Source organism: Rattus norvegicus, chromosome 17 (assembly GCF_021556685.1).
Source record: "Rattus norvegicus strain SHRSP/BbbUtx chromosome 17, alternate assembly SHRSP_T2T, whole genome shotgun sequence".
Taxonomy (NCBI): domain Eukaryota; kingdom Metazoa; phylum Chordata; class Mammalia; order Rodentia; family Muridae; genus Rattus; species Rattus norvegicus.
This window is the reverse complement of record NC_141550.1, coordinates 1,731,761-1,750,168: the sequence shown is the minus strand read 5'-3', so window position 1 is coordinate 1,750,168 and position 18,408 is coordinate 1,731,761. Positions and strand designations below refer to the sequence as shown.

At 41.6% G+C, this 18,408-nt stretch overlaps 1 protein-coding gene across 5 annotated transcripts in view; it reads right to left on the bottom strand.

Annotated features, from left to right (window-relative positions):
* Positions 1-18,408, bottom strand: part of Fancc (FA complementation group C) — a 129,198-nt gene that overhangs the window by 74,767 nt on the left and 36,023 nt on the right. For all 5 annotated transcript variants that reach the window (NM_001443863.1, NM_012557.3, NM_001443864.1 and 2 more), the window contains 2 exons: positions 16,264-16,348; positions 14,071-14,165 (listed from right to left, as the gene is read on the bottom strand). In NM_001443863.1, coding sequence (NP_001430792.1) covers positions 14,071-14,165; positions 16,264-16,348 — 180 coding nt within the window. The remainder of the gene's footprint in view (positions 1-14,070; positions 14,166-16,263; positions 16,349-18,408) is intronic.

Below are 18,408 nucleotides of genomic sequence, written 5' to 3'. Positions count from 1 at the left end.
CCTACTATTATTGTGTGAGGTTCAATGTGTGGTTTGAGCTTTAGTAAGGTTTCTTTTACGTATGTAGGTGCCCTTGTATTTGGGGCATAGATATTTAGGATTGAGAGTTCATCTTGGTGGACTTTTCCTTTGATGAATATGAAGTGTCCTTCCTTATCTTTTTTGATGACTTTTAGTTGAAAATTGATTTTATTTGATATTAGAATGGCTACTCCAGCTTGCTTCTTCCGACCATTTGCTTGGAAAGTTGTTTTCCAGCCTTTCACTCTGAATGTAGTGTCTGTCTTTGTCTCTGAGGTGTGTTTCCTGTAGGCAGCAGAATGCAGGGTCCTCGTTGCGTATCCAGTTTGTTAATCTATGTCTTTTTATTGGGGAGTTGAGGCCATTGATGTTGAGAGATATTAAGGAATAGTGATTATTGCTTCCTGTTATATTCATATTTGGATATGAGGTTATATTTGTGTGCTTTTCTTCTCTTTGTTTTGTTGCCAAGACGATTAGTTTCTTGCTTCTTCTAGGGTATAGCTTGCCTCCTTATGTTGGGCTTTACCATTTATTATCCTTTGTAATGCTAGATTTGTAGGAAGATATTGTGTAAATTTGGTTTTGTCATGGAATATCTTGGTTTCTCCATCTATGTTAATTGAGAGTTTTGCAGGAAACAGTAACCTGGGCTGGCATTTGTGTTCTCTTAGGGTCTGCATGACATCTGTCCAGGATGTTCTGGCTTTCATAGTTTCTGGCGAAAAGTCTGGTGTGATTCTGATAGGTCTCCCTTTATATGTTACTTGACCTTTTTCCCTTACTGCTTTTAATATTCTTTCTTTATTTTGTGCGTTTGGTGTTTTGACTATTATGTGACAGGAGGAGTTTCTTTTCTGGTCCAATCTATTTGGAGTTCTGTAGGCTTCTTGTATGCTTATGGGTATCTCTTTCTTTAGGTTAGGGAAGTTTTCTGCTATGATTTTGTTGAAGATATTTATTGGTCCTTTGAGCTGGGAGTCTTCACTCTCTTCTATACCTATTATCCTTAGGTTTGATCTTCTCATTGAGTCCTGGATTTCCTGTATATTTTGGACCAGTAGCTTTTTCCACTTTACATTATCTTTGACAGTTGAGTCGATGATTTCTATGGAATCTTCTGCTCCTGAGATTCTCTCTTCTATCTTTTGTATTCTGTTGGTGAAGCTTGTATCTACAGCTCCTTGTCTCTTCTTTTGGTTTTCTATATCCAGGGTTGTTTCCATGTGTTCTTTCTTGATTGCTTCTATTTCCATTTTTAATTCCTTCAACTGTTTGATTGTGTTTTCCTGGAATTCTTTCAGGGATTTTTGTGATTCCTCTCTGTAGGCTTCTACTTGTTTATTTATGTTTTCCTGTGTTTCTCTAAGGGAGTTCTTCACGTCTTTCTTGAAGTCCTCCAGCATCATGATCAAATATGATTTTGAAACTAGATCTTGCTTTTCTGGTGTGTTTGGATATTCCGTGTTTGCTTTGGTGGGAGAATTGGGCTCCGATGATGCCATGTAGTCTTGGTTTCTGTTGCTTGGATTCCTGCGTTTGCCTCTCACCATCAGATTATCTCTAGTGTTACTTTGTTCTTCTATTTCTGACAGAGGCTAGACTGTCCTATATGCCTGTGTGTCAGAGGTGCTGTAGACCTGTTTTCCTGTTTTCTTTCAGCCAGTTATGGGAACAGAGTGTTCTGCTTTCGGGCGTGTAGTTTTTCCTATCTACAGGTCTTCAGCTGTTCCTGTGGGCCTGTGTCCTGAGTTCACTAGGCAGGTCGCTTGGAGTAGGAAGGTTTGTCTTACCTGTGGTCCCGAGGCTCAAGTTTACTCGTGGGGTGTTGCTTATGAGCTCTCCAAAGGGGCAGCAACCAGGAAGATCTGCGCCGCCCTTTCCGGCAGCTTCTGTGCACCAGGGTTCCAGATGGCGTTTGGTGTTTTCCGCTGGAATCAGTAATGTGGGCAGAGTGCAGTCTCTTCTCGTTTCCCAGGTGTGTCTGCCTCTCTGAAGGTTTAGCTCTCCCTCCCACGGGATTTGGGTGCAGAGAACTGTTTATCTGGTCGGTCCCTTCAGGTTCCGGCGGTGTCTCAGACGCAGGGGACCTGCTGCTGCTGTGCCCTTATCCAAGGGAACCCAGAGGCCTTATACAGTTTCCTCTTGGGCCAGGGATGTGAGCAGGGGTCGGCAGTGTTGGTGGTCTCTTCCGCTCTGCAGTCTCAGGAGTGCCCACCTGACCAGGTGGTGAGGTCTCTCTCCCACGGGGTTTGGGAGCAGCAAGCTGCTGCGGGCAGGGATCCGCTGGTTTGGGAATGAGTAGCTCAAATTTAACATGACTACAACCCCTACTCCAAACCTCCCTAAAGCTTTCTCATCTCTGCTATTCAAGCAAATGCTTCCACAATCCCACAGACAGACATTCAAGACAGAATGTTAGACATTTTGTTTTTACTGTCTTGACTGCCAACCTGTCAGCAACTCCTCCTGTCCATCACAGTGTGACAATCATCACCTGAGCACAACTACCATTTTCTCTCATCTGGACATGGACACATACTCCAGCCTCCCTCTGAGGCAGGGTCATGGTTAACATAAGGAGGGTACATAGGTGTGAAGGAGAGGAAGATGAGCTCATTGTTCCAGGCACAATATCATTTGCTGCTGTTTTTTCTGCTGCTGTGAGCTGCATGACTGCAGTCCACAGGTTGGTTCTTCTCACCTAAGGCGTGGAACTGTTATCACAGGCCAAATAATTGAAGACAGATTGTAGACATTTCCTCCCTTTGTAACTTCCACTAGCAATTTTGGTGTGCAGCCAGGAATAGGACTCACTACCCTGAGCTGGACATGGAAACTCCATGTTTCATACTTATGAGGAGTGCATCATTTGGTCATTTTCTTTCAGCTAGAAGAGGGGCTTCTTCCCTTTGGTGGGAGTTTTCTGGTCATCTCACTCTTAAAAGTTTCCCTGTTACCCAACCCCTATGTGAGACACACCTCTTACATTCTCACTATATTACTTCTCCTAGAGGGCAGCAATCCACGCAAATGCACAGTGAACCAGGAGCTATGAGGGGCACTCTCTTGGAAACCAGATGCCATACACTTACCCTTTCCTACCAGTGTATGAGAAACACACTGACTGCGATTATGCCAGCATACAGCATTCTCCCTGCCTTCTGCCTCCATCATTCTGTCAGGTGTACATGGTAGCCGGCCATGGTACTCTCTGTCTCCTCATGCTAATGACACTGAAGATCTTGTGAAGCGCTTTGCTCAGTCACTTTGCTCACATGTGTATTTTATGCTTTTGTGAGGTATCTGCTTACCCATTTCCTAGACAGTTTTTATTAAACACTGAGTCTTAGGTTCCCTTGGCACTAAGTTCTTCGTCAGACATGTGTCTGAACTTTCTTCCTCCTTTGTCTCTCCTTGCTTTTCTTGGGATCCCACACTCATGTTTCCCCCTCAGGTGAACCTTCTTTTTACAGGTTCTGTTTGTGGCACCAAGGCAAAGAGCTCTTGATCGTTTTATGTGTTCTTCCCAAGAGCTGAGCTACATCCTGCCTTGGTTTTAAGACTATGCCTTGTGGCACCCCTTCAGATCCTAACAGTGAGGAGATTTCATGGAGCCCTTTTTCCTAGCAGGTAACCCCGGCTAGTATCTTCTACACAGCAGTACCCACTTCTGTGTTTCTGAGATCTGTGTTGTTCTTATTTTCACATCTCCCAAGAGAGAGGGCCCCAGGAGGGCCATATGACACAGGGAATGTATGTTATTAAAATTATTTTTTCTCATCTTTTTTCTTAATATTATGAAGGCAAAAATACATTTTCCCTTGAAAAAGATAGGATGAAATGCTTCAGAGATAGCTAAACTAATAAAATGCTTTTCACACAAACATGAGGACCTGAGTTTGGATCCTGAGCACCCAGGAAACATGCCACGTGGAGTTACCTGTACCTGTAACCCTGGAGTTAGGGAATCTGAAATTCAAGATCCCTGGAACTCACTAACAGCCAACCTAGCTGGCTGAGTTCCAGGTTCTGTATGAGACACTGTATCAACTATGAAGAACAGTGATAGAGGAAGACATCCAATATCCATCTGTGGCCTCAACATGTCTCAATCTCTGTGTCTCTGTCTCTCTGTCTCTCTCTGTCTCTCTTTTTCACACACACACACACACACACACACACACACACACACACACACAAACACACAAAATGAAGATCCCTAATCAGAAAATTATAAACCTGAAATGCTTTTAACAACAATGTAACATTTCAAGCAAAAAATTCTACACCTCAAACTTTATGAAAAAAGTTTCTTAAAATACTATATAGGGCCAGGAAGAATAATCAATAGGTAAAACACTTGCTACCCAAGTGTAATGACCAAGTCTAGATTCTCAGAACCCACATGATAAACCAAATTTACACAAAAATCCCCTGTGTGGTTCACTCTTTCCTTCTGCAGTTCCTTCAAAGCAATCTGCTAACAAAATTGTTATTCCTTTTTTTCAGCAAAGGAAAAGAAATACTGTAGAAACTGCATGAGGAAGGGAGAAAAAAAATTATCTGCTACCACATAAGGCCTGAAAACTAGTAAACAGTGAAACCCATTAACTTAGTGCCTACTGATTTAAATCTGTTCTTTTATGAATAAGAAACACCAAATAAAATACTAGCCAAGATGTTGAAGGCCACCTACCTAGACAGCAGTTGATTCATTTCTACATGACTGGTAATAGCAGTCTAAAGGTTTCCACATTTAAAAGATTTCCAGGAGCTGGAGAGATGGCTCAGCGGTTAAGAGCCCCGACTGCTCTTCCAGAGGTCCTGAGTTCAATTCCCAGCAACCATATGGTGGCTCACAACCATCTGTAAAGAGATCTGATGCCCTCTTCTGATGTGTTGGAACAGCTACAGTGTACTTATATATAATAAATAAATAAATAAATCTTAAAAAAAAAAAAAGATTTCCAGAAACTGAGTCCCTTGACATACTCAAAACCTCAGCTTGGTGATCCTGCATGCCATTCCACAGTAGTGTATGCACCTACACCTTGATTACTCTAAGAAACATTTGCAAGTATACCCACACAGCGGAGAAGACACGTGAAAGAAAACTGAAAACCTCAGAGAGCACTCGGGAGGCTCAGGCAGCAGCACCCTCAACTGACCCCATGCAAGCCGCCTACGATGTCAATCACAGAGAAAGGGGGAATTTCCTCTCTACTTCATGATTGACTCCAGGGGCGCTGCTTTCTTCCCAAACAGCTGTAAAGATAACAGGACAGCAAGCAGAGAGGCCGGACCTCATAAAAGCAGGCTTTCTGAGCTATGGGCAAGATACTGGCCCAGCTCTGACATTAGTCAGCACCAATGATTTTGCTTTAAATGTTTAGTGATACGCTAAGCTAGAGAGAAAAAGGCACTTGTACGAGATCTTACATCATATTTCCTAATAACAGAACTTTATCTCATGGGGTAGTGATGCTTCTTTTAGTCATAAGCAATTATATTCTAAAAGTAATATTTGTAAAACAGGATAAATTCAAAGTATACATGTTAAAAATTTTTTAAAGGGCAAAAGCAATAATTATTTTGCCAGATGTTTTCATACAAAAACTGTAATAAAAAAATTTTAAATAGCAGTTGGAGCTAGGTACAGTGTTTGTGTAACTAACGTAAAAAGGTTCCAAGTTCAAGGACAGCCTAGACTGCCCAGAGAGGGGGGGAGGGGGGTGAGAGAAAGTGCATGGTTCCACTGGCTGGCATGTGTGGAAGTTTATTTTCCAATGCATAATACTAGGTGCTAAGTAACTTAGAAAAGAGTTTTTAGTTCACAATTGGAGGCTAAAAATACAAAGAGCACTGCTCAGGCTCTGGTTGGGGTTCCCTTAACTATATTACCTCACAGTAGATGGCTGCATGTCAGAAGTATGTGTGACAGGGACAGACAGTCAGATTGACAGGTTGATAATTTAGGTCATTTGAGGTGCCAGAAGCTCCCTACAGACCCCGCCTCTTACCGCCTCTTAAAGGTCTACCTCCTCCCAACTCAGCCACACTAAGGACCAAGTTGCCAACAAATGAGCCCAGGGAACTTAACAAAACCACATCACACCCTACAGCAGCATGGCAGAACTAATCAAAAAGATGGCAAGCTACAGAGCTTGTCAAAGCTGTGTCATAAAATGCAGAAGGGCCAGAGTCACAGTACCAAGTGCTTCTGAAAACAGCAAAGGGCAGTGACTAAAAGCCTACAGTCCTCCATTAAACTTGCAGGACACTGACAGCTCTGCTGGACAGAGCTCCTTGGTAAAAAGATACATGTTTTAAAGATACAGATAGCAAATGACAGCCCATATCTCCCTCTACCTTTTATAGATCACTTGTATAAAACCCCCATGGTGCTGACAAAAGTTGATTTGAGAGCTACTGTAGCAGGTAGAGGATAAATAAGACAATTTTTGTACTCTTTTAGTTCAGGGTCCCAAAGACCTCTGTATCTACAATGTGCATCATCTACTGATAAATAGAAAGGAGCCCTTAGGCACAGTACAAAGCTCAGTGAGTGCACCCACCTAGAGCAGGTGTGGACTGGAAACATCACCAGAGACAGGGCCACACCATTGTTGATTACAAAACAGCACAAACTAATGTGTTCTCTGCAGACCCTGGCCAGGAACATTAAGTAATTTCAAGAAGAGTCTAAACTCCCACAAAATATCCATCACTTCAATTTCAAGAAAATCCTACCTCTTCCCCAGCCATGCCTATCCATGGCCAGGGTCTTTCCTATAAATGGGACTCTAACTGTATAGAGCCCTGAATTTTTAGGAGGATACAGTCAAGCTAACAAGACACTGGCAGCTGGGGAAATGTTCTCAGAGTGGCTGTGAATGCTAACTTTCCCAGCGTCTCGGGCAGAACACTGCAGGACCACACACAGTGAGCCTAACCTAAGGCTCTAAAGGTCTTCCAGACATAGTTTCATGGGAGGGTTGACCCCAGTGTCTCAAGGCAAATCTGAGATCCATGAGCATGCACAGGAAGGGAGTACTAAACACTTCCTCCTCGGAACATGCTGACTAGTAACTTGAAGACACAGTATTGAGTCCTTGCATTAGACACAATTAACAAACGGCACGTGCTTGCTCATTCTGTTGAAAAACAACCCTTCGTTTCATATCGGAAGACAAATCCAAAAGATGGTTATATCTGACATTTTTAACTTGTCCCAGCTGCACCCACACTCTGGGCCAGAGGGTGCCCTAACAGCCCAACTTCCCAAAAATAGCAGGACTCACAGAGAATGGAAGAACCCAAAATAGCTCTAAAGCATCGTTAGAAAAGTTGCTTGGAGCTGAGCTCAACCAGTGCCATCAGAACAGAGACTTGAGGAGGTTTATCATGAACAAAAATCACCAAAGCATTTGAGGTTTGTTCTTGATCAATATAACCCTCCCAAATCCATCTAATGGGATTAGGTTTCATGTGGGAACTGATTTTATGCTGGTCTGATGATATTTTTATAAATTATCATTATAGACAATACACCCATCTATATCAGCCTATAGAAAAAGTACAGTTTGCACTGATTTTACTAGGGATTATACTTTATGGTACACAAGCTTGCAAGCCATTCAGTTATGTGTAATGATAGCATGGTGCAGCCAGGCCAGCCTGCCTCAAAAACCAACAGCAAGAATAAAATAGATTACTCAGGAACAAAGTAGGCAGCAATGACAACAGTTTAAAACAAGTTAGAGACAAGATGCCTCAGAAAAGTATGGAGAAAACAAGAGACCAATTTAATGTTTTTCTGCTGTTGCTGTTTTGGGGGTTTTGTTTGTTTGTTTTGTTTTGTGTTTTTGTTTCTTTTTTAAGAAATAAGTAAAAATTGTTGAACTCAATTTGCTGAGACTGAGGAGTTAACAACTGCCAATGACTACAAGGTCAACTCTGCTTGGTTCTGAAGGAGACATTAGAAGTGTTAAGTAAATTTTATTTTAAAGCAAAAGCAAAAACATTCCCGAAGTTTCTACCTGATAAAAGCAAGTCATCTAAATAACAAACATCTAAACAGAAGGCTCTGGAAAAAGATGGAAAGGGGAGGTTGTCAAGGCTAAGCAACCAAATGACAGCCTGAAAAGCCAGAGGAGAGTGGCCGCTCATGCTCTTTTTTCACAGATCTCTCCAGGAGCTGGGCTGAGCCATCTGTAGGGCTAAAGCCGCGACCACCCACAGCATGCTGATGAAAGGGTGTTGCACTCCAGTATCTGCCAGTATGGTCTGCACCATGCTCCAGTCATTACATTTTCAGTCTTTTATAATTTGTTACATGTGTTGTGGCAAGTCCCCTACACTGTCTAACAACAACAAAAAAAAGGGAACAGGAATAGCAAGTTATTTGTAATGTGTACAAGTATCCAGAAGACTGGATACTTTTAATATTATACTTTGACTTTCACAAAAAAAAAAAAATGGTTTAACTTAATGTATATCTACTGCTGTAATAGAATAGGGGGCCTACTGTGAAGTCCCTTTTGGTCCCTGTAAGAAGATATACAACCCAAGTTAATCAATCCCTTAACAAGCAACTAAGATAAAGGTTGAACGTGTATAAAAAGAATATTTACCTTTCCATCTATTCAGTGATCGAGCACACTGGAGACGTCAAAGGGCACAGCAGTTAGGAAATCCTACGTATCTGCATCACCTTCTTATGTAGCTGCATCACCTTCTAACTTTTCTTCCCTGAGAAACCTGCCTCCTATTCTACTTTTCTTCACAACAACAGTAACAGGCTTTAGAGAAATCCTTTTCAAGCTCATCAACCAAAGTATGGAATTTGGCTGTCACCACATATACCTGGACGAGTACAGGAGAGAATGTGTACCAAATGAACAAAGGACTCCTAAACCTGGCTGTGCACACCACAAGCAGATCTTCTCTGAAGACCAGCAAAACCATCAAGGTGGGAAGGAGACTTTCACATTTGGTTTTGATGACAAGTCAGCTCAGACCCAAACAAGTAAGAAAGACTCAATCCTCCATATATGCCAGACTGTATAAAGACCTCTGTCTTGGGAGGGACATGTTAAGGAGCTGACAGGGACAGCTGACTAGGGTCACTATCACAAAAAAAGAAAAGAAACTCAAAAGGAAGTAAACAGTCATGTGCATTAAAAAAAAAAAAAAAACCCCTTCAAGTAATAAAGAAGATCTTTTTAAGATCTTCTTGAGGGGCTGGAGAGATGGCTCAGCAGTTAAGAGCACTGACTGCTCTTCCAGAGGTCCTGAGTTCAACTCCCAGCAACCACATGGTGGCTCACAACCATCTGTAATGAGATCTGGTGCCCTCTTCTGGTGTGTCTGAAGACAGCTACAGTGTACTCATATATAATAAATAAATAAATAAATAAATAAATAAATAAATAAATAAATAAATTTTTTTTTAAAAAAAGATCTTGAAAAGCATGAAATTAAAACAAGACTGTGTCCCTTCTGTGAGCCTGCTACCTAGGACACAGGACAGCCTTCTATCTGGGAAAACAAGCCTCCTCTGAAAGTCCACATGCTGAGCTTAGGCAAGGAATGAGCCCTTCTCTTCTACACACATGCCAAAGGCCACCTTTAGGAAACAAGTAGAGAAGGAGAAAGAAATGCATGCTAGTAGGAAGGAAAAATCATTCCTAGGGAAAGTCTACACGCAGGCTTGGAAAGGATGAGCCCAATTTGTAGGGGACACAGGGGTTCTTGTGCTCACAGATAAGCATTAGGGAAACCAGGAATGACAGACATGCAGGGTTGTCTCTTAAAAAGGAGAGATGTATAACCCATTTTCCACAAAGGCTGGAGTGGAGGAGATTAATAGCCTGGTTACCTTTGCACTACCTGTGTGTATGATCAGGAACCACACAAGATCATCCTAGGCCCTTATCATGGTTGTTTTTCCTCAGCCAATATATAGAACCTATCTTTATGGAAAACTAGCTCATGTAGTTATCTATAGAACTCATCTTTATGGAAGATGGCATATGTATTCACAAAGAGCTTCAATGTAACCATGCCTTAAACTTTATTCATTGGATTGAGTTAATTGCCACCAGGAAAAATTTAACCAAGTTGTGCTGTGCTTACACATGCCTAGAATAAACTATCTGGTGTCAGACTCTCAAAGTCTGGACCAACGCCAGCTACTGAACTGCCTTCCTATCTCACAGAGATCACTACTCTGTTGGCCTTGGAGGTCACAGAGACCCCACACGCTCCAATCTACAATGCATAAATGGTTTCTGAAATAACACCACCTATAAAAGGAGACAGTCAGATCCTTCCTGAAGTAACAGTCGTCACAACAGCCTGCCTCTGGTAAACAGCAGCACATATGCCTAGGCATACAGTAGGGACCATGAACAGGAAGAACAAGCCAGAAATTACATCAAAGATTGTGAGCACGTGTGGCTGAGTACTTAAGAGCAAACACGACAATCACCATGAAAAACACAAATGAGAATAAACCAGGAATATGGAAAATAGAGGATCTAAAACAAGCAAACAAAAAACCCAAACAAACAAACAAACAAACAAACACAAAGCCACTTGAAGTACGGACGCAGACTGAAGTGCTGAAGAAACGTGGCCGGGGTGGGAGGTCAAAGCCTTGATCCTGGCAGCCCTAACAAGCAGGGCCTTGACCACACATCCCGATTTACTCACTAAACACACGAGACTGATTCTGGGTGGCCATACTTACACACCCAGTCTCTAGCAAGTATGTCTTGTGTCCTGTTACCTTTCATTAATATACAAATGAGGGTTGCATTACATAAAAGAACCACAATGAACATAGCCCTAGTTCCCAGACGAGGAGCTCATCTGGGTGATTCGGTAGAATGTAGAGAGCCACAGTTTATAAGTACTCCTTGCATCTACCACAGAGTAAAGGGTCACCTAAACCACAAAGCTTTTCAAAGACATAGGAGCCAAGATTTACGAGCTTGAACCCATCTGGTTCTTCGCCATGCTGCTCATTTACAAAACTCCAACACTGTCAGTATTAACCAGAACCAGATCTGGTAGAAACAACCAACAGTCAAACTGTGACACAGTCCAGTGACCTGTTGGGACATACAAACTAATGACAGTCACTGGCTAACAATGCCTTGCTTCTGAGAGGATGATGTCAACCCCTCCAGAAAGATCCATGCAGTCTGGGATATAGAGCCTGTGCAGCTATACACAATGCAAACATCCACACTCTTCAACAATGGCTCCATACTAGGAAGCACTTCCCACAACAGACTGTAATATTTCAACCTTCTTTTCAGGGTATTCCTAAAAGTACCAAAGAATGTGACCTGGGCAATTCAGGCAAAACTTCAGTGAACTTATGTCTTAACAAAATATATCTGTAATATGTGGATATAAAAGCTCCCTCTGCTTCAGGCTGATGACAAAACAGGAAAAGAGGGGTGGAATAAGGGGAGGACTGTGGGAAACAAGAGTTAGTGGTCTCTGAACTCAGTCAAAGTTCTACTTACATAGAAAGTCAACACAACCATAAAACAGATAAACTGAAAGCATACAACAGGCAACCCCAAGCACAGCAGTGCAGCCCAAACACTGACTCCTCCAGTGGCTGAGCACAGCAGTGCACAGGGCATGCAGGAGCACAGTCGAGCACGGGACATTCAGGTGCAGGTCCATTAACTTTAATAGAAATTTTAAACTGCTACTAGATTGTTATAAAAGCTTTGTAAGTAACTTGTATATATGAACATAGCTTTTCCTATCATATATTTTATGAAACATAAACAAAGATTAAAAATTTCCAGCTAAAATTTAGTGTCAGAATTAAAATAAAATATGAAAATGTATGTGTTCAAGATACAGTATAAAAAATACTGAAAAACAATCCCAAAAATTCTATAGTAACTTTGTGTTGTAATGATGGCTTTTTGGATCAATAATAACCTTCCCGAGTTAATTTCATCTACTTGGTGTCCTGTAATCACAAACAGCTGGTGTCTGCTTGCCTTTCCAGTTTCATGGTTAGCACACGCTCTAGGAACACCAAGCTGCAGGTATCTGCAAGCACAGCAGTCCCTGGGTCTGCTTTCTCCCACCATGCCTTGTACATTCTGTATGTTGACACTCCTGGTCATTCCCTGCACTCGAGCCAACCTAATGACACATCTAGTTTGCCACCCCCTCAGGAAATGTTCCCAGCCCTCCAAGTCTAAGCAAGTATCCTCCTCTGGGCCACCGTCATACCTACCAACAACATACCACTGAGAGCCATGCACCACTCTAGAGTGGGGTGGTCACTAGTCTTAGGTCGCCAGTGGAGAAAATGTTTGAATTTTACCTTCCTGCATTAGTGATAATTTAAGTATCTCTCAGTACTCAACTTACCCAGGCATTAAACAATGAAAAAACTACAAAATAAAAATATGAGGCTATGAATTTTAAAATGGACTAATAAAGTCATATTAAATGTGCAAAATTAATCCTGTCATTCCCAGAAACAATTTACTACATGGGCTACTTCGGGACTTAGTGAGCTATCCAATACAAACTTGCACACTAAGAAATTGTTCTTAAAATAGCAAACATTCTACAAAACACAATGATAAAAAATTAAAGATGACTCATTATTCTATTAAAGGCTATGTGTTCTATTCCTCCAGCTTTTCCCTCCCCTTGAAATCAATTATCAGTTCCTTCAGTCCCTTCCATGACTTTTTCTTCAAACTAAATTCTGTATTCACACCTTCCCTTGTCCAATCCATTCAAACTCTTGTGTGCCTTCTCTTCGTCCAGTTTAAGAGAAAGTACAATACTATATTTATCATCACCATTAACAATCTTGACTAAAATAAAGGACATAAAGAGTAGATCCGATGAATCACCTGCCATCAATGGACCAAACCCTATGTACAATTAGTAAGCCTGATGGTACTGCATCAGCAAGTCCTCAGGCTGTGGCATCTAGCAGGGGCAACAGAAAGTAGCCAAAGTAGCCAGCCAGATCAGGTCTCCAACTTGTGCCTGCCATTTCAAAGGAAACAAACATGGGAGAAAACCAGAAAATAATCAGCTCTCTGCGTAACTGCCATGATGAATGATTTTGAAAGCATGAGTAGAAGTGGCCTAAGCATCAACTTTGAAACACAAAACCAGGGCTGGGCTCCATGGATGTTAGTTTTTTGTTTTTGTTTATTTTTTCAAGATTGACTTATGTGTATGAGTATTTTAAGGACAGGCACATATGTGTGCCTCATACATGCCTGATGCCATGGATCCCCTGGAACTAAAGTCACAGACAGTTGTGAGCTGCCAATGAGGGTACTAGAAATTGAACCTGGGTCCTCTACAGAAGCAGTCACTGCTCTTAACCACTAAGCTACCTCTCCAGCCCCTCCATTCTAAACTCATGCTTACCACAATAGAAACTCTGAGAAACAGAGCCATTCTTGGAGAAAAATTATGTAAGGACTTAAACAGTGCTTCCAGCAAGAGCTGGCAGAAAATCCAGTACATTCTTTTAATCATTACCAAGTATTTTTCAAAACCACCCGGCATGCAGTGGTGTCAGCACCGAGAGGTTCATCATAAGGAGCAGTACTGCAGGAATTTATCACCAAGCAAACCTGAAATCTAAACAGCTCGACACTCAGCAAAAACCTAACAGTAAAAAGCGATCTGTTAAACCAGAGGTTCTCAACCTTAACACTACAACCCTTTAATACAGTTCTTCAAGTTATGCTGACTCCCACCCATAAAATGATTTCATTGCTACCTTGTAACTATAATCTTGTTACTATTATGAATCATAATGTAAATATCCAATATGATATCTGATATGCAACCCCTGTGTTCAACCCCCAAGGGGTCACAACCCACAGGTTGAGAACCACTGCCTTAAAACATGACAGAATCAATCCAATAAAGGGGAAGGAAATGTGTGTGTTTGGGGGGGGGGGTGCCTTTAAACCATCAACTGAAGTCAGAGCAGAGCCAGCAGGTGAAACCTTACTCTCTTACCTGGATCCATGAGTTACGTCCTGACTCTGCAGAAGTCCGTGGTGCTTTGTTCATCAGACAACATAAGCACCATATTACAATCTTTTGGCTTTCGTCTGCAGAAAAGAACACTAAAATGAAAAGACTTTATCAAATAGGAAAAAAAAACCTTAAGAACATGCTTAGGAAAACCTCAAGCAACAAGCTCAGCGGAGGCTTTTCTACTTGTGGGTTCGGCTCACTGCTCAGCTCTTGTGTGGTCAACTCTCTTCTGCAGCAGCAGCAGTTTTTAAAGCCAAACAAGAAGGACGGAAAGAGCTGAAAGTGCTGGGCTCTTCAACATGTTTCTAATTTCACATTTTAAACATCAGTAATTTCAATCTCTTTAAAGCAAAACAACTACTATCTGTCTGTTTCTTCTGGTAGCCGAATCTGTTCCAGGTAGAGACTCAGAGCACACTTAAAAAACAGTATTAACCTTGGAAACTGAAGCTGTTAGATACAGGCTGGCTACAGCAATACAGACCCCGTGATGGAAGAGAGGGGAGGTAGACATCCCCAGCCCTGCAGTGTTCTCAAAGACATCCAGAGCTCACCTTGCAGCCTCCTGTAGGCTAACAGTGTTTGCAATGGCTTTGTTATGAGAGGCACAGGACAGGACCAACCTTGGAGATCTCTGCATTCACTGAAAGCACCAATCCCTTCATAATTGTTAGGGCTTTAAAAACAACCATTAAGCCTATGCTTTCTCAGTAATTAATAAATCTGAGTAACTCACCAGGCCGTTCTGAGGGACATTCCTTTTTCCCTATCAGCTTAAATACAGTGCCAGTAGTTTTGCCTAAGACGCATTAATTTCCAGACTCGTAACTTTCAAAGAATTCTTCAGGCTGAACTGATACATCAGAGTAAAAATACGACTGTTGTACTTGACCTGGTGTAAATACTAAACCACGAGTAACAAACATCCCAATATGCCTTACTGTGGAATAAGGAGGAATGGGATGCACTAGGAAGCAATTTTAAAAGGGAGGGAGGGAGATGGTAATTCATGGAACATAAACTCCAGACAATCAATAGACGGGCAGCTTCTCCAGGGTGCTGAGTGATTCTACACACTTAGTTCAACAAGTGTATCAAGTTTTCTCTCATAAGGAAGAAAAAAAAAAAAAAAGATCTAGGGACACTCTCCCAATCTCTGCTCAGGAGTGATACAGAGATGTACCCCTGGTTAATGACCACGCACATCACTTTAAAGGTTCACAGGCATAAATAAGCCACTGCTGGCTACCTAAGTGCCACTAGCACTCCACAGAGGGGCTGGCATTCAGGAGCTTCCTCCCCCGGAGACCCCAAGATTGAGGCTGGGGATCCCACAGGGTGCAGGGCACTTTGGTGATATAATAAACTGCCTCAGATCTGATAGGATCCACCATCTGATATTGGCACACATTTGAGTTCTAAAAAAGAATGAGAGGAAAAAGAAATAAACATCCACTGCCTATAGCTCACTTTTGGGTATCCCGAACTGAAATTCCAGATAAAATCCTTTAGACTTTAAGTCCCAGATTAAAAGTACAAAGCAGCAATTTTCTGAGATGATAACGACTGGTTATTGTTACAGGAATAGATGTTCAGAGTGATGATGGGAAGGAAACTCTAGTTCTTAGCCTAAATTGGCTGGCAATGAGAGCCAAAGCCCCAGGCTACAGGGAAGGCAGTGTGTTCACAGAACAGTGTCACTGAGGAAGGCGTACTCACCCTTTATCTCCAGGTCCTTCCTCTACCCTCTCACCCTTGCTTCTCACCCTGACCAAACAGCTCTTTCCATCAAGAAGATATATACTCATAATATGGGCAACAGTACGTGAGATAACACGGAACTGCGAACAATCAACTGGGTATCATTAGTATCAAGTTTAATTATAGAGAATTAAAAATGAGGTAGAGTAATAAAAGCACCTACAAACACTGGTGTTTAAATCATGAGGTGTTTTCTCCACTGTAAGAAGCCTGGCTTTCCTACAGGCCCACATGTATAAGCCTCTGTGCATATGTGTGTGTGTTTGTCTGTCACACAGAAGCACAAGAAGATGTGCACTTGGTGAGCTGCCCCATGGAAATGTGAAAAAGGTTACAATTTACATCCCTGTGCTTCATTCGAAGTACAGACAGCAACACTGTCATTTGGTGTTTGTGTGCTGAGACTCTTACCATATGCCAAGATGAGAGGATTCCAACAAGTTTTTGCCAACAGTTGACCAATTGAGGGGAACCGTTCCAGGATTGCATCAGAATCCTGTGAAAACAACAACCACATGTTTTGATAATTAAAGAGCACTATGAAATTCAACTGAGCAACAAACACAATTCCTCAAGAGAGCCTGAGAGCGCCTATGCATCCTGGTTTAGAAAGTGTAGGGGAAGAGATTAGAGGGGAGCTCTAAGTTAAGAAACTCAAAGTAACTTATACTTTATCCTTAAAACCTCAGTATAACATAATTAGGTCATTTCAATTTTATCAGAAAGTTAATTATATTTTGCTCAAACTTAATCGTCAGAAAAGACGGTTTCATTGTTGTTGTTTGAGACAAGGTCTATCTACATAGCCCTGTATTGGAACTCACATGCTGGTCATAAACCCACAGAGATCTGCCTGCTTCTGCCTCCTAAGTGCTGAGATTGTCCAGTCCAGGAAAGACTATTTCATTTAAACCCAACATAGACAAAAGAAGAATAAAAACAGTACTGGTGACTAGTAACCATGTTACCCTGCCTCTTATGTAACACCTCTCTTCTCACAATAAATTTTATTGCATGTTTCAAAGGCCCCTTATCACTGGGCTTTTCGAAGATGTGACAGGATAAGAATTCTGTAACTTAGTTTTATCATCTCAGAGACCGGGCTATTGTAAGTGAAGCATAAAGTCATTTCACATGTTACAATCACTGCTGTAACACCGGAAGACACACATCTTAGTGCCTCAGCCACCTGCCTTCCTTTGCAAGTTACAGAGTTCTTATCCTGTCATTCCAAATAGAAAAAAAGATTAAAATAAAAGCACAGTCTTGGTACACAACTAGATCTTTCCCCACTTCTCTACCTTCCAAAAGGTTCAAAAGCAAGATAATACTAAGTATATATGTGGGGAAGCCAAAAGAGATATACAGGAAGGGAAGTGATCCTCAAACAGATCACAATGAGAACTTGGTTCAGACTGACGTCCATCAACCTGGACCAGACCTGGACACTTGATACCAGGTGGTTCATTGTCAGCATATTTAAAACACAGAACGATTTGGAAAAATGTTCCCAGGCAACAATCACTCACTCACTCTCTAGTTTGCAGGAAACAATCGTTCCTGGTACACAATAAAGCTAGGGTGTGACTACTTAGAAACTCCTTTACAAAATATATGACCATAAGAGGGGTTCTACAACTCTAGTGTGGTCTCTGACTAAGATAGTACAGAGGTCAGCAGGCTGCATAGTACATGTGACACCCTTCCAAAAGATGGTTCTATTAACTAGGAGCTAAGAAGGGAAAGCCTGGCATAAACATTGGGGGCTTTGGGTGAGGTCTGCCACCACAAGATAGCAAAAAGGTCACCAGGTCATTAACAATATCCACTCTCAGCTTTCTGGGTAGGAAAACAAGCTATTTTATCTCTGACATTGAAGAGAGGCCCCTGCATGTTTAACATTCCTGGTTTCCTTAGTGATCCATGGGCAAAAAGACCTTTGTGCCCCAGATGCTGCATAAGGAAGTTCCTCATGTGGTCCCAGCACCAGGGGCTGGCCCTAGACTTTTTGAGACCACATTATGGTCAAGTTACATAAATCTTACTAAAAGAATTTTTTTTCAAAAATCAGTACCAAGTTCACACAGTTTTGCCTTTTAATTTCTAAAGACATATGAACTCATTATCTACAGAATAATAACCTATAGAAATTTGCTCTTCAAATTTCTTATTTGCTTCTTTGATGAACACACAGAAAGTATTGCAGGAAACTACTTCTGTGAAACAACAATTCAACTTTCATTTTCAAATTTAAAAAGTATGAAACATTAATATGTCTATAGCATGAAAACATGGCCCCTATCTGGCAGTGGTGGTACACACCTTTAAATCCCAGCGTTCAGGAGGCACAAGTAGGTAGATCTATGAGGCTCTCTGAGTGTGAGGCTAGTCTTATCTACAGAGTGAGTTCTAGGTCAGCCAAAGTTGTAAGCAATTTATGTCAACATGCAGATAAACAGGAGTATAATCGATAAATTACATAAATGAAGACACTCAAAAGTGTATTATTTAAAAGGATCTCTGAAATGTTTACTAGAAGAGATCCTAGTAGAGAGA